Source organism: Pongo abelii, chromosome 9, assembly GCF_028885655.2.
Source record: "Pongo abelii isolate AG06213 chromosome 9, NHGRI_mPonAbe1-v2.0_pri, whole genome shotgun sequence".
Taxonomy (NCBI): domain Eukaryota; kingdom Metazoa; phylum Chordata; class Mammalia; order Primates; family Hominidae; genus Pongo; species Pongo abelii.
In genome coordinates this window covers 70,934,045-70,961,735 of record NC_071994.2, presented here as the reverse complement: position 1 = coordinate 70,961,735, position 27,691 = coordinate 70,934,045, and the positions used below count along the sequence as shown (strand labels likewise).

The window sequence follows — 27,691 nt, the reverse complement described above, 5'->3', positions numbered from 1 at the left end:
AGCCCCCGGAGTAACTGGACCACAGGCATGTGCCACCGCGCCTGGCTTTTTGTATTTTAGTAGAGATGGGGTCTCACTGTGTTCCCCAGGCTGGTCTGGAACTCTGGTGCTCAAGCAATCCTTCCACCTCGGGCTCCCGAAGTGCTGAAATTACAGGCGTCAGACACCATGCCCAGCCTGAATTTATTGTTTCATCCCCGTTTATTAGTTTTTTAAGGAGTTTCACTGGGGTGGAAAAGAACCCTCTTCAACACACAACACAACACACATCCCACACTGGACACAGCTCCATTCCATCCATTCCAATGAATGACACCAACTACTGGCTTCCCAAGCCAGAAGCTTCAAAGTCATCTTTGAATGTACTTTTATTTTACTTGTGGTAAATATAAATGTTTTAACTTTTTATTATGGCAAATTTCCAATATATACTAAAGTAGACAGAACAATATAATGAACCCTCATATACCTATCATTCAGTTTCAACAATTATGAACCCACAACCACTAGTTTATAATGATTTGACAAATGCCTATGATATATGAACCATGTATCAGGTCCCAAGTCAGGCTCTAGGGATCTAAAGACGAATCAGATTTGACTGTATCTCACCTGGAGGAGATGACATCTGACCTGGGTTCTTGAAAGATGAAGAAGAATTACCCAGAAGAACAAAGGTGTCCTCATTCATTCATTCATTCATTTTCTTTCATCAAATAATTACTATGTGTGAGGTACTGTCCTTGGTGCTAGCAACAGGTCAAGAAACAATATACAGTTCCGTCTCTCATACAGCTTGAAATTTAACAGGGGAAAGAGACATTAAATATGTAATTAGGAATGTGATGAGTGTGTTGAAGGAGATGTACCGGGAGCTATGTGAGTGGGCTTAATTTGGCCTGGGAAGTTTAGGAGGCTTTCATAGGAAGTGACAATTCAGTGAGGGGAAAGGGATGAAGGAGCTAGAGGTCAGCCAGGAGAAGAGAAAAGTATTCCAAGTAGCAGAAACACAGGAAGGTCAGTATGGGTGTTGATATAGTTTGGATATTTGTCCCTGATCAAATCTCATGTTGAATTTTAATCCCCAGTGCTGGAGGTGGGGTCTGGTGGGAGGTGTTCAGGTCATAGGGGTGGATCTCTCATGGCTTGGTGCTGTCTTCCCCATGATGAGTGAGTTATTGTGAGATCTGGTTATTTAAAAGTGTGCGGCATGGCCAGGCGTGGTGGCTCAGGGGCCCAGCACTTTGGGAGGCCAAGGTGGGTGGATCAACTGAAGCCAGGAGTTCGAGAATGGCCTGGTCCCCATGGTGAAATCCCATCTCTATTAAAAACACAAAAAAATTAGCTGGGCATGGTGGCGGGCACCTGTAGTCCCAGCTACTTGGAAGGCTGAGGCAGAAGAATTACTTGAACCCAGGAGGCGGAGGCTGCAGTGAACCAAGATCACGCCACTGCACTCCAGCCTGGGCAGCAGAGTGAAACTCCATCTCAAATAAATAAATAAATAAATAGATAGATAGATAAATAGTGTATGGCACCTCTCCGCCCACACTCTCTTGCTTCTGATCAGCCATGTGGGATGCCTGCTCCCACCTTGCTTTCTGCCATGAGTAAAAGCTCCCTGAGGACCCCTTGGAAGCCAAACAGATGCTGGTGCCATGTTTCCTGTATAGCCTGCAGAACTGTGAGCCAATTAAACCTCTTTTCTTTTCTTTTTTTTTTTTTTTTTTGAGACGGAGTCTCCCTCTGTTGCCCAGGCTGGAGTGCAGTGGCGCGATCTCTGCTCACTGCAAGCTCTGCCTCCTGGGTTCACGCCATTCTCCTGCCTCAGCCTCCCGAGTAGCTGGGACTACAGGCGCCCACCGCCACGCCCAGCTAATTTTTTGTATTTTTAGTAGAGATGGGGTTTCACCGTGTTAGCCAGGATGGTCTCGATCTCCTGACCTCGTGATCCACCCACCTTGGCCTCCCAAAGTGCTGGGATTACAGGCGTAAGCCACCGCACCCGGCCCTAAACCTCTTTTCTTTATAAATTACCCAGTCTCAAGTATTTATTTATAGCAACACAAGAACAGCCTAACACAGGTGTGATAGTGGAGAATGGCATAAGATGAAATAGGAAGGTGGGAAAGTGCCAGATCAAGGAGGGCCTTATATGCTGAGCTAAGGGTTTGACCTTTATTTTAAGGGCAATGGAAAATCATGGAAAGGTTTGAAGCAGGAAAGGGGCACGTTCACACGTGCATTTTAGAAGATCGCTTTCAGCTCCTGAGGAAGAATAGATAGGAGGAAAGCAAAATTGGAAGAATGTAGACCAGTTAGGAAGCCAGAGACCAGGTTAAAGATGATGATGGCTTGGACTCTGGTGGTAGGACTAGGGATGGAGAAAATTGCATAGGTTTAATAAATATTCAAGAGGTAGAATTTCCAGAAATCAGTGATCAATTGGTTGATTAGCTATGGAATTGTAGATTTAAAAAATGACATCCAGATTTGTTTTTGAGAAAATGAAAAAAAATCCAGAAGTATCACCCGTTTACAGATAGCCCACCAAAACATTTGTCTTCCCAATCTCATTGAGCAGGAAGGCTGCAGTATTCAGGGAAATCTCTTCAGGTAAGAAGGACATAGATTGCATGATGAGGTTGAAGGGAGGAGTCTAATTAGCTAGGGATGCCCATGTGCAGTTCACATGGGCATCTTTTTCCTTATGTATTTGACCCACAGGCAGTCTTCCTGAATTCCTGATCTCCTCTGAGGTCTGCAAAGTCTCCTGACCAATGGGGAATCAACCTGTGCCTTTCACCCATCCTTTCTCTACTGTAATCTCTTCCCTCTTCTGATGCTTTCTATGGTGTGGGAGCAACCAATGAATAGCCTATCAGCCACCTCAAATGCTGCATTTGGTTCTGACCAATGTGGGTTCCTCTGAGGCAGCAGACTTTGAAAATTATTACCTTGGACCTATCAGGAAAAAATTGAATTATAAGCAAATCCATCTAGAGTCACTTACCAAGAGTAGTGGCTTTATGCTATTTGGTTTGGTAGTCTAGCTAATTAGAATTACTAGGCAGTTGGCACCCAAGTCACCTGTATGAAAGTATAGAGCTTTCATCTCTGTTAAAAGTAAAGACACTTCTGGAATGAAGGCAGCTTTATCCTCCACTATATATAAGTACTGCTTTGGTATTGTAATTTTTCTTATGATTGATCTGACCCACCTCTTTTCTTCTTGATGGTGGTTTTCATTTGGAAAATCTATAAGGAATAAAGTCTTCCCACATGCTACATGAAGTGGAATTCCTAAGTCAAATTCAAGACCTGGCAAAAACTTTCTCAATCCAATACCCTTCCTCAACAGAACTATTCTTTTGTTTGTTTATTATGAAGAGATGGGAGTCTCACTATGTTGCCCCAGCAGGTCAGGAACTCCTGCACTCAAGCAATCTTCCTACTTTGGTCTCACAAAGTGCTGGGATTACAGGGGTGAGCAACCAAGCCTGGTTCAACAGGACTATTCCAACAACTACCTAGAAGAGTATAGGGTGAGAAGAGAAAAGGACTGAGAACTGAACTCTGGAATGCCAGTGTTTAGGAGCCAGCACAGAAAAAGACAGTTAAGAAGAAAACTGAGAATTAGCAGAAGGGTGAGAGAAAGATCAGGAGAGAGTAATGTCATGGAAGAAATCCAAGAGGGGAAAGACTTTCAAGGGGGAAGAAGTGGTCAACAACATCAAATGCAGAAAAGATTTCCAATAAGGTCAAGGCAAAAAAAAAAAAAAAAAGGTATCCTTTGAATTTGGCAACATGGAGGTTATGGATCCCCATGATTTGATCTGTATTAGCAGAAAATGGAGGCAGAAGCCACAATGCAATGAACTGAGCAAATGGAAAATGAGGAAGTAGAACAAGTAAGTGCAGAGGCCCCTTTTGAGAAATTTGGAAGAAAGAATAGACAGTAGCTGCAAAGGGATGTGAGATTCCCCTATGTGAATCCTTGAAACAAAAAAAGATTCAGTTTTTGAAGTATGGAGGTGCCTCAAAAAACTAAAAATAGAGCTACTATATGATCCAGCAATCCCACTGGTGGGTATATATCCAAAGGAACTGAAATCAATATGTTGAAGGGATAGCTACATGCTCATGTTTATTGTAGCATTATTTACAATATCCAAGACATGGAATCAACTTAAGTGTCCATCAATGGATGAATGGATAAAGAAAATGTGGTTATAGACACAGTGGAATAGTATTTCATCCTTTAAAAGTAGAGATATCCTGTATTTGTGACAACATGGATGAACCTGGAGGACACTATGTTAAATGAAATAATCTAGACACAGAAAGACAAATGCTACATGATCTCATTTATATGTGGAATCTAATAAAGCTGAGCTCATAGAAGTAGACAGTAGAATGGTGGTTGCCAGGGGCATGGGGGTATGGGAGGGGTGGGGATGAAGGGGAATGGGGAGTTGTTGATCAAAAGGTACAGTGTTCCAGGTAGACAGGAGGAATAAGTTTCCAGATCTACTGAATAGCAAAAAGGCTAAAGTCAATAGCAATGTATTGTATATTTCAAAATAACGAGAATAAATTTCAAATGTCTCACCATAAAAAATTATAGGTAGGTGAGGTGAGGGATATGTTAATTAGCTTAATTAATCTTTCCACATTGCATACATATATCAAAACATCACATTGTACCCCATAAACGTATATTGTGATTTCCAATAAAAAATAGTATTAATAATAAAAAAAGGAAATTGAAAAATAAAATGAAATTCTCTGGTAAAATGAATCTCTCAGGTAAAAGAAAATATTCTGTTTTGTCTTTTTAATAAAAAGATGGTAGAGACTTGAACATTGGGTGTAAACTACTAAAAGATATCAGTAGATATGATGATTTTGAAAAAAAAGAAAAAAGATGAGGGATCGGGAGATCCTGGAGGTGACGAGAGAGGGTGGGATCAAAGGCTCACATAGGAAAATTGGACACCTTACCTTTACAGACTGAAGGGAGAGGGGTGAGGAGAGGGGTGCATGTAGGGCAAAAGGTGAGAGTAGCGCAGAGGTTGAGGTATTTAATACCTAGTGATATCAATTTTTTTTCTGAGATGGAGTCTTGCTGTGTTGCCCAGGCTAGAGTGCAGTGACGCGGTCTTGGCTCACTGCAACCTCGCCTCCCAGGTTCAAACGATTCTCCTGCCTCAGCCTCCTGAGTAGCTGGGATTACAGGCACCTGCCACCATGCCTGGCTAATTTTTGTATTTTTAGTAGAGACGGGGTTTCATCATGTTGGTCAGGCTGGTCTCGAACTGCTGACCTCATGATCTGCCCACCTTGGCCTCCCAAAGTGCTGGGATTACAGGAATGAGCCACCACGCCTGGCTGATATCAATACTTTTAAACTCTTTAGCTGAGGAAGAGAAGGAGGGTTGGATGGGGAACAAGAAAACCTTCACAAGATAAGTATTATCCCATCATGAACATCTGTTGTTGCCATTATTATCTGCCCAGTAACCCTTCCCCCCTTTATTGGTAATAGCATATCTGTTTTCTTTGGAGACCCATCCTCTCCCCACTCTTTGTCCATGTGGTTCAGATGGGAATCATCGTAGTCCCACAACCCGCTTCAGTGGTACGTTCCTAACCCAGGATTGGCCTAAGTTAAAGTGATCAATTCAGAGATAGGCACATGACAAAATTTGAGCCAGTGAAAAATCAGATCTAGGAATTTTCCTGGAACTATTGGGCAAGAGGTGCTGATAGAACATAAGCCTGAGACACAAGTTGCCACAAGGAAGGATGAACCTTCCTAAGAATGAAGCTAACTCAAAGAAAGCAAAGCAAGGGATGGAGACAGGTGCCTAACAATATCAATTTAGCGTGTAGATTTACCTTTTCCATGAAGTCGAAATCTACCCATAGATTTTTTTAGCTCTTTAAATCAATAAATTCCCTTTTTGATTACATCGCTTTAAGTTGGATTTTTTCTTTTTCTTTTTTTTTTTTTTCCACAGCATCTTGCTCTATCGCCCAGGCTGGAGTGCAGTGGCGCAATCTAGGCTCACTGCAACCTCCGCCTCCCAGGTTCAACTGATTCTCCTGCCTCAGTCTCCCAAGTAGATGGGATTACAGATGCCTGCCACCACATCTGGCTAGTTTTTTGTATTTTTAGTAGAGACAGGGTTTCATCATGTTGGCCAGGCTGGTCTCAAACTCCTGACCTCAAGTGATCCACCCGCCTCGGCCTCCCAAAGTGCAGGGATTACAGGCGTGAGCCACTGCACCGGCCTAAGTTGGGTTTTATTACATGCAACCAAGAGTTACAATGCATGTGAATACATGTAGCAGATATTGTCTATTGGTGCTCATTCCCACATCCACTTTTCTGTATCTTCTCTGCACCGCCAGGGCTGGAAATCTGAAAACCACATTTCTCAGACTCCCTTGTCAGCTTGGCTCCAATTAGGTCTGAAGGGAAGAGAAAGGAAAAAGCCCTTTTGTTTCTGGCAGTGCCTCTGGCACCATCAGCAGCAGTGGTTCCTGCCTAGTGAAAGTGGAGGTGGTTGCATAGCATCAGCAATACAAAACCCAATAGCATCAGTAGCTGGTGCAGATTCATGGGCTCCAGCTTCTTGATCTTTGGGTGATAACTTTTCTCTTATTTGCTCCTCTAAATCCAGATTGGTAGTAGCTTCCCGATTTTTGGATAACTGCTTTCCCTGGTTATGTGTCTCCAAACCTTCTTGCAACCTTGTAACAAACTCCTTGCATTAAATCTTCCTCTACTTGGATATCTAGAGTGGTTTCTGTATTCTTATTCTCCAAACCTTCTTGCAACCTTGTAACAAACTCCTTGCATTAAATCTTCCTCTACTTGGATATCTAGAATGGTTTCTGTATTCTTATTGAACACTGATCGATACAACACACATTCTTATTTGCATATCATATATATCACACACACACAAGAAGCTGAGAGGTTAAATTTCTCAAATCTAAGCAGAAAGTGGCTTGGCTGGGATTGGAGCTCAGACATGTCTGAGTTTAAAGTTCTCAAACTTTCTCTGACCTACAATTGGTTTTTGTTGTTGATTTCTTTTTTTTTTTTAATAGCTAGATGAAATAGAGGTTAAAGGGGGGAAAAGAAATAAAAGTATTGTCAAGAAAGTTGTTCAAATAATTATTTTTTTTTAAATAGAGACAGTTTTCCTCTGTCACCCGGGCTGGAATGCAGTGATGCAATCATAGCTCACTGTGGCCTCAAACTTTTGGGTTCAAGTGATCCTCCTGCCTCAGCCTCCTAAGCAGCTGGGACTACAGGCACATGCCACAACACCCTGCTAATTATTTTTATTGTTTGTAGAGACCAGAGTCTTGCTTTGTTTCCTAGGCTGGTCTCGAACTTCTGGCCTCAAGTGATCCTCCCAATTTGGCCTCCCAAAGCACTGGGATTTAGGCATAAGCCACTGCACCTGCCCCAGATAATCAATGTTGATGTTTAATTTGGGTGGGAGAAATATAGCTTTTAGGGAATGGAAGACTGTGACAGTAACAAAGTCAAAGAGCAGGAATGTGGGAGTGAAGTGAGGGAGGCAGAAGGATAAGGGGCTGCACTCATAAGAGAGATACTGGAATTTAAGGAATTTCTTCAACAGGTGGAGCAATTGTGAGTGATGAATAGGGTTAAAGTTGTGGCCATAGTAATTGGGTAGCTGGTGTGGGGACATCAGTCTGCAAAGCCTTCAGCAACTGAGAGAACATAGGAGGCTGGTAGATGATGGCCATTGGAATAGTAGGGAGAATGATATGGCTTACATCCATGATGCTGAAGGAGAAGGAATTTAACAGCATGAAAAGGGGGAAAATGGTGCAGGTGTGCTGATACAGCTTCCCATCCACTGGGGAAGCTACAGGGGAAGAAAGAGGGGCCCTGGGGTACAGCCTGTTCTCAAGGCTGGAGGTAAAGACATGGAGATGTTTGTACATGTAAAAGATGTACACGTACATGTTTGTACATGTAAAAGATGTACACGTACATGTTTGTACATGTAAAAGATGAACACGTACATGTTTGTACATGTAAAAGATGTACATGTACATGTTTGTACATGTAAAAGATGTACATGTCATGTTTGTACATGTAAAAGATGTACATGTTTGTACATGTAAAAGATGTACATGTTTGTACATGTAAAAGACATAGGGAAGCTTGTTAGCCATGGAGTATGACTCTGAAAAGGTACCATGGACAATCAAGGAAGAAGAAGCATGATGACGAACCAGGAAAAGGTGCCATAGAGCAGTTTGGAAGTGAGATTCCTCTTTCTCTCACCTTCATATCCAATCCATCGGCAAGTCCTATAGACTGTGTCTTCTAAATATTTTTGATCTGCCCACTACTCCACCACTGCCATGTGTCCAGGCGCCATGACCTACCAGATTAGCCATAGCATCAACCTCCACAACGGTCTGCCCACATCTGCTGGGGTTTTCTTTCACCTGGTATCCACTCTGCAGCAATCAGAGAAATCTTTCTCAAATGTAAATCTCATCACCTCACTTTCTTCCTGTCTAAAATCCCTCAGTAGGTCTCTATTGCTCCCAAAATAGACAATATCCATGCTTCCTAGACTGCCATGGAAGGCCTCCTGTGAACTGGTATGTTCCTGCCTCCCTCTCCAGTCTCATCTCACCAGCCCCTCACACATCCCCTGTACTCCAGCCCTGTGAGGCTGGTTGCAGTTTGCACTCCCTGTTGTCCCTTCTCTCCTTTCCTCTGCTCATAATGCTCCCTGGTATGGTAATGCATAGCTGGCAGTGAATATATATTTACTAAAGGAATTGCATAAATTTTACTCATCTTTAAAAATTGAACTAAGTGTTTATTATATATGAAGACTTTCCTAACCCCTTCTTCATCCTAAGTATTGCTGGCTCCTCTCTCCTGTGTATATTGAGTCTTCCATCTTAGTATCTATCTCACTGTACTGCATTTACTTGATGCTTTGTCTGTGTTCCCCTCCTGACTGTGATAGAGCGGCAGATTCTTGAGGGTAGAATGGCACGCTGCTCTGCACATAGGAGATGCTAAATGAGTGAATGAAAGAAGTATAAGTTGGACCTTTTTATGGTCTGAATATTGGCATCTCCCCCAAATTCATATGTTGGAACCAAATGTCACTAATGTGATAGCATTAGGAGGGGGAGACTTTGGGAAGTGATTAAGTCACATGGGTTTCAACCTCACGGAAGGGATTAGTGTCCTTATAAAAGAGCCCGAAGGGAGCTGCTTGTCCCTTTTCCACCATGTGAGAACACAGCAAAAAGGTGCCATCTTTGAAGCAGAACAAGCACTCAGCAGACACTGAACCTGCTGGAGCCTTGATCTTGGACTTTCCAGCCTCTAGAATTGTGAACAATAAATTCCTATTGCTGATAGATTACCCACTCTAAGATATTCTGTTATAGCAGCCTAAATTAACTGAAACAAACCATTTCTGGGAGTTCCCTGGGGACAAGCTAGAGGATTCCCTACAAGAGAACAGGTGCAAGGAGAGGAGAAAGGGGAGACTTAGTACTCCCTGCCTCCGAAAGCAAGAGGAAGTTAACCTTGGGTATCAGAGTTGCTGGATAAACTGTTTAGACACCTCTAGGCTCCCTGGCATGATGCAGCAGTGGTCCCAAGTGTAGTGCATGAACTTGATAAGGACCAGACCTGAAACTCTGGCCTTGTCTCCACCCCTTAGACTAGCAGCCAACCCCATGAGGGTAGCCATCCAAGACACCATTAGGAATGAAAAGTAAAGCTCAAGGTGCTCCTAAGGAGTAGACCCACAACCCTGCTGCTTGACCCCTAACCTCTGTTCTCAGCTCCAGTCAACTTCCTAGTTAGACCCTAATCTGAGACGCTGTCCCCCAGCTCCCAGCCCTTTAGGCTGGAGCCACTCTATAGCCTGGCCTCCCAGTACAAAGCCTTGTGTGATAGTCAGAGCTTGTTAGCTACTACTCTACCCATCAAAGTCCTACGGAGCAAAGGGCTGACAAGTTGGGAGGGGCTTACTCTAGATCACATGAGGCCATGAGCCACAGTCTGGGTCTATGTCCAGAGCCCCTTCCCAAGACAGTTCAAAGGATGGGTTTGAGTCTATATTCATTGTCACTGGAAGGTGGGTGGCATTATATCTATTTTACAGGAAAGGAAAATGAGGCTAGCACATGGAAGCTCAGAGTAAGGGCCCCCTGCTGGAAACTCAGGCTATTTTTTGAGCCTGAAACAAGCCAGCCTCCAACCTCAGCTGGGTTGTAAAGGCAGTGGAGGAATAGGGCCTTGTCTGAGACAAGGCCTATAGTCTAGGCCCAATCTCCAGTTAAATAGCTGTCAGCAAATTTGGAACCCAAAGCCTTCACCAGTTTATGACCAGAAAATAACCAAGCACTGCAACCTCCTTGCCAGTGACACTTGCTGGTCTAGATGGTGCAGATACCCAGGAGGCTAATTGGGTAGGCCAGATCCTCTGTGCCAGCAAAGCTCCTGAGGCTCCAGCAAGACTCCCAGGGGCCGTGTTCTGCAAATGTGCTTCATGGTGCCAGGTCCCTAAATCATTCTTTCTCCTCTCTCTCCAGCTTGCCACTGACACACAGCTGGTGTATTTCTGTTTCCCCACTTCAACTTCATTCCACTTGTCATGCCTAACTCATGGCAACCCAAGCCATGAGTGGTGTTACTTGAATCACCCAGAACCATAATTTGAGGTCCCCCAGACTGGACCTCCTCCCCCACAACTCTGAGCCAATCCTCTTTGCACATGCATAGTTGCCCCAGGCCCTGTTGTTTCTGATGCCTTGTGGCTGGGTTGTGGTCATCTATCAGCAAGTTGAATCAGAGTCCCAGCTCCACCTCTTACTTGCTGTATAAACTCAGCTGTTCCTCTTCTGACTCTGGTTCTCTTTCCCCCCACTATGTGTAGACAGTCTGCAAAGAGCTAGTTTATGATCTGGACCTAAGAATCATCTGCGCAGAGATGAGGTTTGCCCCTTAGTCCTCCCCTCCCTTGTTTCTCACAGCCTTGTTTGAGCTCGAGACCCTCAAAGAAGTTGCTAACTTTTCAACTCAAAGAAAGAAGTAAGATTGTTTCACGACCAAGACCCCTTGATTCAAGCGAAGAAGCAATCTGCCTTTATTATGAGGAACTGGGGAGGTGGGGCCAGGCCAGACTCATGTCAGAAGGCCCCTCAGTGAGAAGCGAAGAAGCAATCTGTCTTTATTATGAGGAACTGGGAGGTGGGGCCAGGCCAGACTCATGTCAGAAGGCCCCTCCTCAGTGAGTGCAGCCCAGGAGACTGGTCACGTTCTGGGGCTGCGGAAGGGCCTTGGCTGCATTCAGTTTCTCCACATCACTGTAGCAGTACAAATTGGGACCATGGATGAGGTACAAGCCGGGACCATTGGCGGAACATGAGTTAGGGCCAAGGGACTTTTCCACACACAAGGCTCCGTCCACCTTCTCATGGGGCCAAGGAAGCTCTGTCCACAAGGCTTGAGCTCCTGACTTCAGGTCCAGCCACCACAGCCGCCGTCCTGGGGAGAAGGCACCAAACATAGCATGGCTTCCATGTCATGGGGATCCTGACCTAGGCCTTCTCATGCCCTGGTGGGGATCTATGCCACAGAGAGGTAGCAGAACAAGCTGCCCTCTAAGCACCCAGAAGCCCCTCACCTGCCATGATATGGAGCCGAGAAGACCCAGGGCAGATAAAGGCCGCATCCACAGAGTCCAGGATAATCCCATGAGGGGTCCCGACTTCCTTCTCCAGCTGCTTCGGATAACCGCTTACTAGGGTATAGCCTCCCTTTGTCAGGAAGACATATACCTGGGTGCCCTGGAGGACAAAGGACAGTAATGAATACAGAGTTGGATATGCTTGTCCCAGTCTCTACCTCAAGCCTCTCCCCCAGTACACACCTGGACCAGATAGAGTTTTTCTTCCCAGGAAAAGGCAGCATCCACTGTTGAAGGACCCTGGGGCCACTGATGAGCAATGGGCCAGCTATGCCAGCCATCCCGGCTGGTGTCCAGACGCCAGTAGTGGGTCCCTGTGAAATACCATAGGTTGCTCTAGGGCTGCTGGCAGAAGCCCAGGCAGAGAAGAGGCTAGTGATGAATGCAGAAATGAGTCATGAGAGGGAGAGAATGCACCCAGAGGCCAAGATGGAAGAGGCCAGGTGAGAAGGAGAAATAGAGCAAGACTTGGTCAGCAATGTTGGGCACTGTGCCCTGGTTGGAACTGGAATCAGCAGGTGCCTGAAAGAAAGGCAACTGTGGAAAACAGTGGCTAAGTTTCCAGGTAAGGCCAACATCATGGGGTTGGTGGGCACTCCCTAAGGATCTCAGGTGTCCATGTGCAGAGATGCGGTTATAGATAATGAGATACAGTGTCCAGAAGTTAAAAAGGAAGCACCACTTCTGCTGAATGTTCTCACTCTGGCTGTGTTCTCCAGTCCCTCCCTGTGAGGTGGTGGGAGAGTGAGGGAGTAGCTGGGCTAGCACCCCACTTTTCTTCTCTTCTTTTCACAACAACTTATTAAGGAATTATCTAGGCTCCCATTTATCTTTTTTCCTCAAACCTCTTCAATTACACTTCTGTTTCCCTCAACCACTGAAATTGTTCTTATCCAGGTTGCTAGTATTCTCCAATTTGCCAAATCTCATGGTCAATTCTCTGTTCTTATCTGACCCTACCTCTCAGGAGCACTTGACTGCTCACTACTTCCTTCTCCTTTAAATGTCGTTTTTTGGAACTTGGCTTCTGTGACACCCGACTCTCCCAGTATTCCTCTTATCTTTTTTGACTACTCTTTTCTTCAACCTGATATCTAAATATTGGAATCCCCTAGTTTGGGCCTCTTCTCTTCTCTCTCTACCTTCACTTCCTTGGTAATCTCACCTAGTCCAGGGGCTTTAAATGCCATCTATGTGCTGATGACTTCCAATCTGTACTCGTCAGCTCTGACTGACCTCTCCTTTGAGGTTTAGGCTCCAAATCAGCTGCCTACCTGACATGCTTATGGGGTGCCAATAGGCACCCAAAACCTAATATGCCCAAACTGATTTCTGCCCCCCAGCAACACACACACTCCCTAGTCTTTCCCAATTTTAGAAAACAAAACCACCAGCCACTCAGTTGCCGAGTCCGCGAAAGCTGAGTCATTCTTGAAGCCTCTTTTCCCTTCCCTACTCTGACTGATATCATTCATTCATTCATTTATTTAGAGATGGAGTTTCACTCTTGTTCCCCAGGCTGGAATGCAATGGTGCAATCTCGGCTCACTGCAACCTCCACCTCCCAGGTTCAAGCGATTCTCCTGCCTCAGCCTCCCAAGTAGGCTGAGATTACAGGCATGTGCCACCATTCCCAGCTAACTTTTTATTTTTAGTAGAGACGAGGTTTCACCATGTTGGTCAGACTGGTCTCGAACTCCTGACCTCAGGTGATACACTCGCCTTGGCCTCCCAAAGTGCTAGGATTACAGGCATGAGCCACCACACCCAGCCTATCTTATCTATTAGTTAACGCTGTCAGCTCTACCTCCAAAATATATCATGGTGACTCCTCACCACCTCTGCTGCTATCATCCTAGTCCAAGCTGTCATCACCTCTAATTTGGACAACTGCACGAATTGCTAGCTGGATTCCTTGCTTACATGATTGTACCTTTATAACTTATGTTCCGCAAAAAGTCAGAGTGATCTTTTATAAAAAATGAGTTAGAATATATCACAGCCCTGCTCAAGACTTTCTGATGACTCCCTTTTATGATTGAAAACCCTTACCAGGTCTAGGTAACCTGGCCACTGCCGTCCGTGCTCTTTCAAGTCGCCCACCTGCTCTTTCTCTGTGTTCCAGCCTCACCAGGCTTCCTTCTTGATTCCTTGAAGTATGTGCTGCTCACCCTCCCTAAAATGCTTCTCCTCCAGCACATTGTGTGGCTAATTCCTTCTCATCACTGAAGTCTCAGCTCAAAAGTCATTTCTTCAGAAGACAGCCCTCATTCTCCTCACCTCTATCCCACTATCCTGTCTTATTTTCTTTACAAACCTTAATATTACCTAAAAGTATTCTCTTTCTTCCTTTCTCTTTCTTATTGTCCTCTCTCACTTTAGCAGAGCCTATCAGGGAAGGCATCTCATCTGCCATGTTGACTACTGTATCTCAGTGCCTAGGACAATGCCCCCTACTTATCAGATACTCAACAAATATTTGTTGAGTAAATACCTAGTGTTCTTGCTGCTACCACAAGTTCTCTTATTAGCCGTGTACTGAGTATACAGTGGTGACTGACATATCCACCTCCCCTGGGAGGTTTCCCACTGAAATTACCCTGCTCAGGAACCATATTTATTTTATTTTATTTATTTATTTTTTGAGACAGGGTCTCAATCTGTCACCCAGGCTGGATTGCAGAGGTGCAATCACGGTTCACTGCAATCTCTGCCTCCCACACTCAAGCAATCCTCCCACCTCAGCCTCCTGAACAGCTGGGACTACCAGTGCATGCCACCACACCTGGCTAATTTTTTGTATTTTTAGTAGAGATGAGATTTCACCATGTTGCCCAGGCTGGTCTAGAACTCCTGGACTCAAGTGATCTGCCCACCTCGGCCTCCCACAGTGCTGGGATTATAGGCGTGAGCCACCACACCTGGCCCAGGGGCCCTATTTTGAGAACCAGAGCTATGCTGCTTTGTGCAATGAAGTAAATGATGAGACCCCAACCCATTAATGTAGCCAATACATAGGCTGGCAATCAACCACTTTAATGTGGTATGGTCTGAAAATATGGACTGGGCCATTCAGATTCCCTGTCTGGAAATCTTACTAGGAAAAAAGAACAACTGAGGGAGGTATCAGTTGGAACTGAGACTGAAAGATCATGAAGTAGTGAGAAGGTGGAGAGAAGATGATGGTCCACGTGCAAGCCAAAGTTGTGAAGAAGCAAAGAGAATAGATAAAAACCTATGAGGGGCCAGGCGCGGTTGCTCATGCCTGTAATCCTAGCACTTTGGGAGGCCGAGGCAGGCAGATCACCTGAGGTCAGGAGTTCAAGACCAGCCTGGCCAACATGGTGAAACCCCATCTCTACTAAAAATACAAAAATTAAATTAATAAATAGTACATTGTAACCTAAAAAAAAATACAAAAATTAGCCAGGCATGGTGGTATGCACCTGTAGTCCCAGTTGTATGGGAGATTGAGGCAGGAGGAACGCTTGAACCCAGGAGGCAGAGGTTGCAGTGAACCAAGATTGCGACATTGCACTCCAGCCTGGGCAACAGTGAGACTTCATCTCAAACAACAGCAACAATAACAACAACAACAACAAAACTATGAGACAGAGAAAGAAAAAAGATTTACCAGTGAGAGGAGAGGGACTGCCCCATGCGGTAGCTGCATCCTGTTGGTGTTTTTACCAAGGTAGTGCATTCTCACCTCAGCTAGGTATATACATATATATGGTTTTTGTTTTTGTTTTTTGAGACATGGTCTCACTCTGTCACCCAGGCTGGAGTGCAGTAGCATGATCACGGCTCACTGAAACCTCAACCTTCTGGGCTCAGATGATCCACCTCAGCCTCTGAAGTAGATGGGACTATAGGAACGCACTACCACACCTGACTAATTTTTATATTTTTTGTAGAGATGAGGTTTTGCCATGTTGCCCAGGCTGGTCTCAAACTCCTAGGCTCAAGCCGCTCAAGCAATCCAGCTGCCTCAGCCTCCCAAAGTGCTAGGATTACAGGCGTGAGACACCACGCCCGGCCTGGGTATTTTTAATATAAGGTGTTCTCTCCATGCTGTGTGCTCTCTCAACAGCTACGGAACATACACGACATTTTTCATTTAGGAGTTCGGTAGCATTCTCATTATGGCCACATGGCCTTGAAGTTCTGTGATCTCTAGATGGCTTGGTGTCTCTCTCTATTTCTGTGTGTTTCCTGTGGCCCTGTTTTCACAAGCTCTCACTCACTCTGTCTCTCTTTCTGAATTTCACTTTGTCTGTGTGTCCTCCCAATGGGGTCCCACCATGGCTGCATGTTCTCTTGATACTTATGTGTTCTTACTATGGCATATGTTCTCAGTTTAATGTTGTATTTTCACTACAGGTGTGTGTTTCATCTTAGTTGTTCTTATTATAGTGTGCAATCCTGCTGTGGAGATTTGCTCTCCATGTGGTGATGTAGTTTTCAACAGAACTTGATAGTCATAACTGGTCAAATTTGTCCAAGGGTCAGGAGCCAAAAAAATTTTGTGTGAAAAAAATATTTTCACGATTTTACATTCTTACCACTGTCCTAATTGTACATATATCTTAGGTTGGATGTGATGTGGGTGCTCACTCCTCTTGCGGATATTCTCAACTGTGCAGCATGACTATTTACTGCCTGACTGAACTCAGAACAGCCCTAGGTATTATTAGATGGCTTTTACCAATTGATGCTACAGGTCAAGGGAGGGGTATCTCCATTGGCTACTCAAAGGAGAAACCTCCACAGGCTAGTGAAGCCAGCCTCTAAAGGTCTAAAGTACCCAACACTTCTCAGCCGGTTCTAGCAATGAGAACATCTCATCCTCAGGCAGTGCTTTGCCCAGGGGTCTGGACATAGGAACCAGGAACCTGAAACAAGATGGAGTTCTGCGGATAAATCAGGGGGAGCCAGAGGACTCAGAAAGATATGCAAGAACAAAGGATATGCAAGTACAGAGACACATAGAGGTCCAGGGAGCAAGGGAGAGCCAGAGGGCTCAGCAGGGCATTGAGCAAGGAGAACACAAGGAGTCATAGGGGCCCAGAGAGGTCCACAGGGGGCACAGCCATGGGAGTAGATGGTAGACAGGTAGATGAAGTTAGGGGCTTGGGCCATGACAGACAAGATTGAGAAATATGCCTCAGAGATGAGGGATGCAGAAGGGCATGCAGAAGGATGGGGACAGAGGGGACAAAATAAGTGACACAGTGATGACAATGGAGAAATGTATCAAGGATGGGAGATACAAGTAAAAGAGATGTGAAAGCACATTGGGGGAGTTGGGGGCATCTCTCACCACTGAAGGCATAGGTGGCACCATGGTTGTCAGACGTCAGTGCAGACAAGACTAGATGTGGGCTACAGCGCATGTACTCAGGGCCATGGTGGGTACCGTTCCCATGGCCAGTCCCATTCCTGTGTCCATGGCCTGGAGAGAGAAATGGGTGAGGAGAACACAGAAGGAGGCCAGAGGTCAGAGTGAGGTCCAAGGTGGAAGAGATGGCTGGGGTTAGTGAGGTGTGGGTTTCCCCATATGAGGGCAATGGGAAAATCCAGAATGGAAATGGGGCTAGATTAACGGCCAAGGTGTCACAACATGGAGTTAAGGTGAGAGCTAGGACACGTGACATCCACAAGCTCAGGGAAAGTGGATGAATTCTGACAGGTCTCAAGTGCTAGGGCTTTCTCACCTCTGCCAGGGCAGGGCATGAAGTAGTCTCGGACATCCCGCGGGTACCTGGGAGGCACCTCTCCCCTGACAGGGTCGAAGCGCAGGAATTGGTTACCCTGGAAGCAGTAGTAGCGGCCCAGCCATCTCAGGGCAGAGGAGCAGTTCCCAACAGCTGGCCAGGAACGCTCCTTCATGGTTCCCGTAGCCAAGTCCCAGAACCACTCGCGGTCACCTTTGTCCAATCAATCAACAGGCATTTGGTGAGACCAGGTTATGCCCTCCTTTGTGCTTTCTCTGGGTCCCAGGATGGGCCAGATAATGGTACTGACCATATGGAGCTCACAGCCATCAGAAAGATGGCTAAAGGAGGGTGATCATACACCAAAATTCAGCAGCAAAACACACAGGATCAGCTCAGCAAAGGCAGTGGCGAGAGTCAGGGAAAACTTCCCAGGGAAGATGATACTTAAACTGAAATCTGAAGTAGGAGTTAAAAGGCACACAAGGAGAGATGGAACCCCAGAGAGAGGAAAGATTCCAAAGCATGAAGCAAACTGAGTGTACAGAGAATAGCGCAGGGTTTCTGGAGCTTAGTGTTAAGGTAAAGGTATAATAAAAGTCAAAGCTGAAGGGCCAATAGGGATTTGGCCATGGAGAGCCTTGTATGTAAGACCAAAGAGGGTAGATTTGTCCTAAGGGTCATGGGGAACAATGAGGGACTATTCACACAGAATTACACACAGGTGCCTTCACCAGAATGACTTCCTCTCCTTCCCTCACGTGACCTCTAGACCATAAGTGGCTTCTCTATTTCCCTTCCTTAAAAAGCCACATAGTGGCTCCACCACCACCATCACTACCACTATCACCATCGCTACTGGCATCACTACCAACCCACCACTACTCCAGGTTCTTGGATTCCAGCCTGGACTGACCTTGGAAGAAGAGGACGCCTTCAGCTTGACATTCTCCACGGTGACATTCCACAGCTGCATCCAGTGGGGATGGGATTCCAGGAAATTCATCTTGGAGCAACTTTGGGTATCCTTTCTCCTTCTTTTCAGGAGGGTATACCCAGACTTTGTCCCCCTGCATTCAAAAGTACTCTCTTTTTGACTGTGCATCCCCAGATACTGCCACTCTGCATTACACACATTTTTTATCTATTGTGCTTATACAATATCCTCCTGTGGCCCTACACATTCTCAGTCCATCTGTGGACAACAATGTGCTGTCCTTTTGCACAATACACACCCTCAGTTTGTGCAAATCCAGTCACTATTACTATAACACACACGCCTCTAGCTCTGTACCCAGACACTCCTGTGGCACATTTATCTGCAACACCATCAGTGTTGACAAACATATCCACAAATGTTCATCCTGCAATCATCCATACATTATTTCTTCATTCATTTCTTCATTTATTTATTCATTCATTCATTCAAGAAACAGTCACTGAATAACTACTATATGCCAGGCATTGTGAGAGGCACTGAGGATGACAAGACTCTGTCTTTCACTTCAGGAAGTTCACTGTACAAAAGCAGAAAGGACTCCTACAATCCTAGCCATGCAACTACCAAGGTATAGTGTAAAGAGTGCACTGAGAATATAGACAGAGTGCCTAAGTCTGCCTAGAGAAGTTGTGGAAGGTTTCACACCAAAGAGGAAGAAGCATTGGGCCCAAGAGCTGAAAAATCAGCAGGAATTTTCCAGGTTGACAAGTGAGGAAAGGGTGTTACCAGCAGACGGAGCAGCACGCAGAGCCCAAACATGAGGAAGCAGTGTGCTCCAACCTCATGTAGATTCGTATGGTTGGCACACAGTGAATGTGGCAGGGGAGGAGATAAACCTGAGAAGATAACCAAGGCCCAGATCATTAGACCCTGTGTGCACTTAGTTTGTAGTAATCAGGCACATTTTGGGGTCATTTACTGAAACAGGAAACACAGGCGGAAAGGTTGGTTTGTAAAGAAGATGCAAAGCTTAGTTTGGGGGATGCAGAATTTTAGGTGCCTGTGGAACATATAATTGGAAAGAGATGTCTGGAGCTCAGAAAGTAGATCTAGATCCAGTGTCCACAGCATAGATATTCCTCAGAGCCATGGTGATGGTTGAGATCACTGAGGGAAGGTATATGGAAAGGCTAGGATGGATCCCCAAGGAACATTAGGGAACTGGTTGAGATAGAATGAGACATTTGAGAAGAGAGAGAAAAGAGGCAGGAGGGAAAACAAAGCCGACAGTCAGGACTTCCCCAACCATTTGGCAAGGTAGGAGAAGGCACCCCTTCCTCTGAGCAGACGCAGCCTGGGTCACATGGGACTTGGTGAGCACAGCAGACTGGATTTCATGCTCCATATGCTCTTCTAGCCAGGTGCCATTGTGTTGGGAACAACTTGCCCTGCCCTATGAAGAGGACTTGATACAGGGTCATGGAAGGCAAGGGAAGAAATTGCCAGGGAAAAAAAAGATGGCCAGCAGTGTGAGGTACAGCAGAGTGGTGTAGAACTAAGACTAGGACTGAAGAACAGCCACTGGATGGTGCACCTGCCAGGCCCACATGCATGCACTCTCCCTTAGCCCGAGCTTCTACAGGAAAGGTGGGCACATGGGAAAGAAATCTGCTACCTATTGCTACGGGCTCCATGCCAAGGCCATTTGGGGGAAGGGTCTCCAGTGTCGATTCTAGCCCTTTCCAGCCTGGCCCTGATTTTGACCCAGCAGTACCTTGATCAGAAAGACGCTGTTGTGACCTTGACGGAATGCAGCATCCACAGGGCTGGGGAAATTCTTCCATCTCTCTGAGATTAACTCCCGGTCCCATTTGTGACTCTTCCACACAAACTCCCCTGAAAAAACCCACACTCACTGAGGGGCCCAGTGAGAAACCTTTGACCTACTGAGATAGCTTGAGAGAAGCTGTCAGCGATACCATCAGATAATTCCTAAGACCTCCCAGACAGGGACACCCTTTGTGAAGGAGAGTAAGTCTAAGGTCCTAAACGCCCTAACCTCAGTCCCTCCTACCTTTAAAAAACAGCATGGTTCCATTGTCATCCAGGGTGGTAGCATCAAAGCTCCAGCCATCTGAGCAGCGTTCTGGGGTGGAGGTAGGGAGATGGCAAAGTAAAAAAAAAAAAAAAAACAGAAGGTGATAAAATGCAGAGACACAACCAGACAGATAGACAGACTTAGGGAGTCAGGGCCTCACCAGTCACATCTGGGTCTGGCTTGGTCTCGCCTTCAGCAACATTCCCATGGGCACTAGTCCTAGGGAGAACAAAATAGATATCTTGGTCCATTGGGACCGATCCCTTTCCCATAGCACCTGACCCCAAATTTGACCGAGGCCTAAAAACTGGCTGTACCTTACCCTAGCCCAGAACTAAATCCTTCACTTCTAGTCCCAGCTTTACTCACGGAGGAAGAGGGGTGGCAATGGCCAGAGACCAGCACAGGCTCCACAACCCCAGTGCAATGGGTGCTCCCAGTGCCCTAGCCATGCTGAGCTGCAGAGGCCACAGGACAGCTCTGGGCAACCAGTTGAACTCCCTATATAGAGTTGGCAGCAGCACCACCCCCACCTCCAACTCTACTGGGAATGTGCTGTCTCCCAGGACTAAGCCAATATTGGCTGATTACATCACTGCAAATAAGGTCAGGGTCTGGACAGAAATCTGAATCCAAGACTCCCTTTTCCCGGCAGCTGCCCCCCAACCCCCTTCAGCAATTTTCAAGCAGTGACTGGGCTACACTGCTGACGTGCAGCTGTGACTCTCACACTGGCAATGGGTCCAGGCATCCATAAGTCAGGGAAGCGAGTAGACTGAGGATCACCTTTTGCGATTGAGTTTATCTCCACAATGGGGGAGGTGAGAAACGGAGGGAACTAATATTTCTGTGTACTGTGTCAAGCCCTGCTCTAAGGCAGCTAGAGACAGCAATACTTACTACATTTAGTAACCACACACACAGATAAACTTACTTAGAAATACTCAGAGAATAGCTTTTTCCAAGCTTCATCAGGAGCCTTTCTGGGGCACGCCCAAGCCTCTTCAGCTTTACCCTTGGACTAGTGAGTCTGGGGACAATAATGTCTCACTGTTGTCAAATGTCCAAGCCCTATGCCCAGCCTCTCGCCTTCCCTGACTGGCAAAGGGCTTTGCAAAAAGTGCCTGGAAGTGAAGGGTTGACAGTAATGAGGCAGGAACAGGAGGTGTCTCTCTTCCAGAGAGCACCACCACTACTAGTAATTAGTCTTTCTTGGTAGTTTTTCCACCTTGGAGGAAAAAGCTTTATTTAACCAATCCAGAACAAATAGAACTGTAACTGGGATTTCACAATATTTATAGCTGACTCCTGCTTAAATGCTACCTTCTCAATGAAGCCTTTCTTGACCACCTTATCTAGCCATTTCAGACCCTTGCTTCTTTTATTTTACTTACTAAAACTTGAAATTCTTTCATCTGTCTACTTATTTGGTGATGGTTGTTGTTGCTTTGCTTTGTTTTGCCTGTCTTGTTTACCATTATATATCCCTGACTCCTAAAATAGTGCCTGGCATATAAGAGTTGTTCCAGAAATATTTGTTGAATGAAAAAAATGCAAAAATGCATTTCAAGTACTGAGTAGTGTTGCTAGTATTGCAGCCAAATTTCTGACAATTTCCCCCTCTCTAGGGTAGGAGAATATTAGGAATTGGGGGTAGGTTATGGTAGTAGGCATAATGAGATCTAAGAGTCACAGACGCCCTTTATCTGACAGCCCTGTTTCTCTCTCCAGTGTCTCAGCCCCACATCCATCTCTTCCTGGGATCTCACCTGCCATCCTCAGTACTTCCTGGGCCCACTCCCAAAGCTGCCCCATTTCTATGTGAGATTTGCCTACTGAGTCAGAAAAGAATTATGGGCAGACTCAGCTATGGGCCAGGATGAAGTTCCAGGACCCCTGCTCTCTAGCCAAGGCTGAAAGAGCCCTGATCCCTCACAGATGGCTCCATACCCCTGACAGTCTCATATATAATCTTACCAAAAGTCTCAGATCCCTTTTCTACTCTGCAAAGTTTCCTTCCAACAGGAAAACAAATATTCCGGAACCTCTGGAACAACATGTCACCAGGCCTCTGCCATCAGGCTCAATGTCCTCTCCTGACTTATGAATGAAAATGTGCTGTGAACATCATTCCCTCCTCATAGGTCAGTGGGCAAGGCTGGACTCTGTGAGTCCTTGGCAGCCTGGGCAATGCCATCACTGCTACAGCCAATGTCTCACACTCACTTTCTCCCCATTGCGAGGCATGTCTTCTTTCTGGGTGTTGGGCAATGGGAGCCACTATTCTAAGACTCCCCCTCACCTTTTCTTTCCCTCTCAGCCTCTGAAACCTTATATTCTCCCTCCTGAGCATCCCATGATCCTCCATCAGGAATTTCCTCAACAACTTGTCTCCAGCTGTCAGAACCCTGTCTGAATCCTACAGATTTTGCTGGGCCTGCCTGGGGACAGAGAAGCTTTTACCCCAAGAAACAAACACCCCATAGTGAGAGTCTTCAATAGTACTATTAGCAGGGTCTTGCACTGACTTGCCAGGCTGGGGGTGCAGTCTCCTTCTGGCCTAACAGGACTGTCTGAGGGCATACAGCACATATACTGGATGATCACTTTTCAGCTTGACCCCTTCCCCACATGGCTCTGGTCCCCCTCACAGCACCCCTGGATCCATCTATCCCAGAATACTACTTTATGGTCCCTTTTCCCTGTTGCTTCCTAATTCACCTGTGGTACCCAAGAATGGCTTAGATATCATTACTGGATCCTCCTGCTCCACCCAGGGACTAGGCCAGCAGAGTCATCTGCACTGCAGGCAGTCCAGGTTGAAGTTCAAGTTTTGGGCAGGAGTTGAAAGTAGAAGATTGTACACATTTGGGAACCCAGGGCTGTGGATATGTTGGCCACCCTGGTGTTGGTCACAAGGTACAAGCCAAGACTTCTCAGGGTACTCAAGACTCAGCAGCCTTGCTTCTCTTCCCCTCAATACACGAGGCCCCTTCTGTGGGTCCTGAGTCCTTCCCAGGCTTCCTACTGGGGCTGAGGAAAGAAGCTTGTCGGTACTTGGGCCTGAGCACCCCCTGGAGGCCGCAGGAATCAGTGCACTCCCGCCCTTCAACTAGAGGCCAGAGCCCAGTTTTCCTCTCTGAAACTGGCTCTCCATAGCCTTTGTCCCTCACTCCTCTCAGCCCTGGCTGTGCAGCCTTAGTGGTATGCACCATTCTATGCTTCTTTCCCTTCCTCTGCAAACCTTGCTGCCCAGAGTGGATTTGGGGACCTCAATCTCTTGCTTCTCTGGGAACTCGAGCCCAGAGAAATTCAACCATCTCCTTTCCTGGGTAGTCTTCTCAATCCTCCTAACCAGCAGCTTTTTGACTTCTCCCAGAAGGGGTCTGAACACGAACCTGCAAATGTCTGCAAATCACAGAGCTTCCTCCTGCATTGCCAAGAGCCAGATGTAAGCTGGACACTGACCCACTGTCCCTTGGAATGGCTATGTCTATGTCCAGCCTGCTCTGCTGTTGATATGAGTTCTCTGACCTTAGCCATTTCTCTTGGGCCCACTGAGTGATAGGTGTGCTGGGCCTGAAGCCTGTGGCTGTATACTCCAGGGAGCAGGAACTGAATGTCCCCTTTCCTCAGGGGTAGGAGGCTTAGGGATAAAGCTCCAGGCAGCCAAAGAGCTTGCTGATCCCAGCTGACCCCTCCTCTTGCTCAGTCTATAATGGGCCTTCTGAATAGTCCATTCTTGCTTCTCTATCAATAAATAGTAATAATTTGCTCATATCTATTGGATACATGTGTCTGGCACTTGATATGAATTATATCATATAATTCATATCATAGCTATTTTATATATAGCACTTATATAGCACTTGCTATGGTTTGAATGTTTCTGTCCCCTCCAAATTAATGTGTTGGAAGCTTAATTCCCAATGTGCCAGTGTTTGGAGGTGGGGCCTCATGAGAGGTGTTTAGGTCATGAGAGCTCTGCCCGATGAATGGATTAATGCTGCTATAAAAAGGGTTTTCAGAAGTGGATTCTCTCTCCTCTGCTTTTCTGCCACGTGATGAACAGTATTTGTCTCCTCCAGAGGATGCAGCATTCAAAATGCCATTGTAGAAGCAGAGACCAGGACCTCACCACATACCAAACCTGCTGGGCACCTTAATCTTGGACTTCCCAGCCTCCAGAACTGTGAGAAATACATTTTTGTTCATTATAAATCATCAGTCATAGGCATTTTGTTATAGCAGCACAAACAGACAAAGGTAGCACTATTAGTCCCATTTTATGAACGAGGAAGCCAATATTAGGTATCTTAGCCAAATCACATTGCTAGCAAGTGGCAGAGCCATGATTTAAACCCTGGGTGCCTGACTCCTACGTGTGTGTTCCTACAAGGATAGTGTGTTCTTATCAAGGGGTTTGCTGGTAAATATTTAACAACTGCTCTCTAGAGGGAAAAAAGCACTGATTTGTAACATTTGTTGATTTTTGTGATATAAATACTCCTACCATGGCCAACTTTAAGCTACCGACAGGACATCACCAAATGTAGAGTTGGGAAGGGATGTACAGTAACACACTGCATACAATATTCCTACCATACAGATATGATAGATATAAATAATCACAAGAGCACAGGGGATAGTAAAATGTAGTAAGATAATTAGGAAGTAATTGCTTTTAAGTACTGATTATCTTTGGTTTTAATAGAATGTATTTAAGTTTATATAGTTTGATTTTTAATAATAGCTGTGTTTTAACAACCAGCTCTCAAAATTCTAAATTTGACAATCAGCTCTCATGAGCCAGCTCCAGCACCCCACAGTCTACCATGCTGCCTTTGTGTACAGGACAAGGATCCTACCTGCTTTAGTCACTGCTATATCGTCAGCACTGAGAACATGCCTGAAATACTGTATATATTTAATAAATATTGAATCCTATTATTCCTACTTCCTAATTATACATAAAATCTGTCCATTTCTGTCTGCTTCTTTAGTAATGCAAACACCATCTTTTCTTGTGTGACCATTGAAATAGCTCCTCTACAACACATTCTTTATAACAACCACAGTGATCTTTAAAAATGTATCTGTAATTCTTTTTTTTTTTTTTTTTTTTTTTGAGACAGAGTCTCACTCTGTCACCCAGGCTGGAGTGCAGTGGCGCGATCTCAGCTCACTGCAACCTCCATCTCCCAGGTTCAAGTGATTCTCCTGCCTCAGCCTCTCGAGTAGCTGGGACTACAGGCGCCTGCCACCACACCTGGCTCATTTTTTGTATTTTTGGTAGAAACAGGGTTTCACCGTATTAGCCAGGATGGTCCTGATCTCCTGACCTTGTGATCTGCCCGCCTTGGCCTCCCAAATGCTGGGATTACAGGCGGGAGCCACTGCACCTGGCCGAAGTCAGTTGTAATTCTAATGTATACACAGTCTTCAAGAGGAACAGTTTAGAGAAGTTGAATTGTTTTCTGATTTCCATTCTCAGTTCTCTTCCTACCCCACAGAATCACTGCCCAGTTTAAGGTTTCTTTCACAAGGCATCCCTTTCATCCTTATCACTTAAACTTTTCAGTGGCTTACTGTCATACTCCAGACCAAATCCAAGCTCTTTATCTTAAGTTAAATGATCCAAGTCAGGCCTAATTCTCCAAACTTGTTCCTTTCCTCTCTCCTTCCACCCTCCTTCCTCTCCAGTCACCCTGGCCTCCTTTCAGATTCTCAAACACATCAAGATCTCAACCCCTCAGGACGTTTGTACCTGTTTTTCCTTTGTCTGAAAATCTCTATCTACTTTTCTTAACACAGCTAGTTCCCTACCCACCCTGCTCCAACCCTACAGGTCACTGCTTAAAGAGACTTTCCTTGTCCACTCTATTTAACACTATATTCTTTATCATTGTATTCTATTCATTTCCTTCACAGCTTGAACTCAAATTGTTATTACACATTTAGTTCCTTGTTGCTTACTTGTCTCCCTTCTCCACTAGACTATAAGCTTAATAAGGGCAGGGACCATTTCTCTGTATTCCCAGGGCCCATTACTCTCTCTATTAAGTGCTCAACAAATACTTGTTCAATAAATAAATGAACCCGCAGACCACAAATGGCCATAGGGCTGTTCTGATCACCAGATAGCCCTATATGAGCAAAGTGTGAACCTTTGCAGGACCACAAAATAACATTCTGACAGCAGAGGCTTTGCTGTGACCCCCAAATCTGTGACAATCATTCCAGACTTGGCCTCCACTGTCAGGCACTACTTTCATTCACTTGGCCCCAAAGCCTGAATTGGAAAGAAAATGCCCACCACGGCTGGATTTAGAAGGAACAGAATGACTCCACCTTGATGTACCTTTTCCATGGCGTAGGAAGACTACCTAATCTGAATCTATGGAAATCAGCCCTAGCAGCCTGTTCTTGGGCTAGTAGAAGAGCCATTTGCGGCATCCCGCCCAAGGAAGGTCACTCTTACTGCCTTTTTATTCCCCTGCTACTTTTAGGTGTTCACAATGTAAACATGTGACAGGTTGAGGGCTGGAAGCTTTGAGTTTCCATTCTGTATTACTTCTGGTGCCTTGCTCAAGATAGGGGTGCAGAAAAATAGACCATCACCTGAGAGCTCTCGGGGAGGACTCCACTGGTGCTGAGCGACTGATAATTGAGCACACCATCTCGGCTGGCCAGGGCATGGGCTTAGGCAATTCCACTCATAATCAGAGCCAGAGGGGCAGGCTCCATAAGAGTACCTGCACTAAAATCTGCAGGGAGTTTATCTGTCCCTCCACCTATCTATCAGGGTTTTTTTTTTTGTTTGTTTGTTTGTTTTTTTTGAGATGGAGTTTTGCTCTTGTTGCCCAGGCTACAGTGCAGTGGCACGGTCTCGGTTCACTGCAACCTATGCCTCCCAGGTTCAAGCAATTCTCCTGCCTCAGCCTCTGAAGTAGCTGGGATTATAGGCACCCACCACCATGCCTGGCTAATTCTTGTATTTTTAGTAGAGACGGGGTTTTACCATGTTGGCCAGGCTGGTCGCAAACTCCTGACCTCAGGTGATCCACCCACCTAGGCCTCCCAAAGTGCTGGGATTACAGGTGTGAGCCACTGTGCCTGGCCTATCCATCAGGTTTCAGCTAGTGGG

The 27,691-nt window shown here is 45.7% G+C and overlaps 1 protein-coding gene across 1 annotated transcript; it reads right to left on the bottom strand.

The window, feature by feature from the left end:
* Window positions 1-11,166: 11,166 nt before the first annotated feature.
* On the bottom strand, window positions 11,167-21,023 carry HPX (hemopexin). The gene is given in 10 exon segments (NM_001133595.1): window positions 11,167-11,587; window positions 11,727-11,889; window positions 11,973-12,103; window positions 17,113-17,244; window positions 17,507-17,719; window positions 18,423-18,576; window positions 20,221-20,342; window positions 20,521-20,592; window positions 20,705-20,763; window positions 20,914-21,023. Coding segments are annotated over 10 exon segments (1,389 nt in total). The 5' UTR covers window positions 20,997-21,023; the 3' UTR covers window positions 11,167-11,327.
* Between the last annotated feature and the right edge of the window lie 6,668 nt (window positions 21,024-27,691).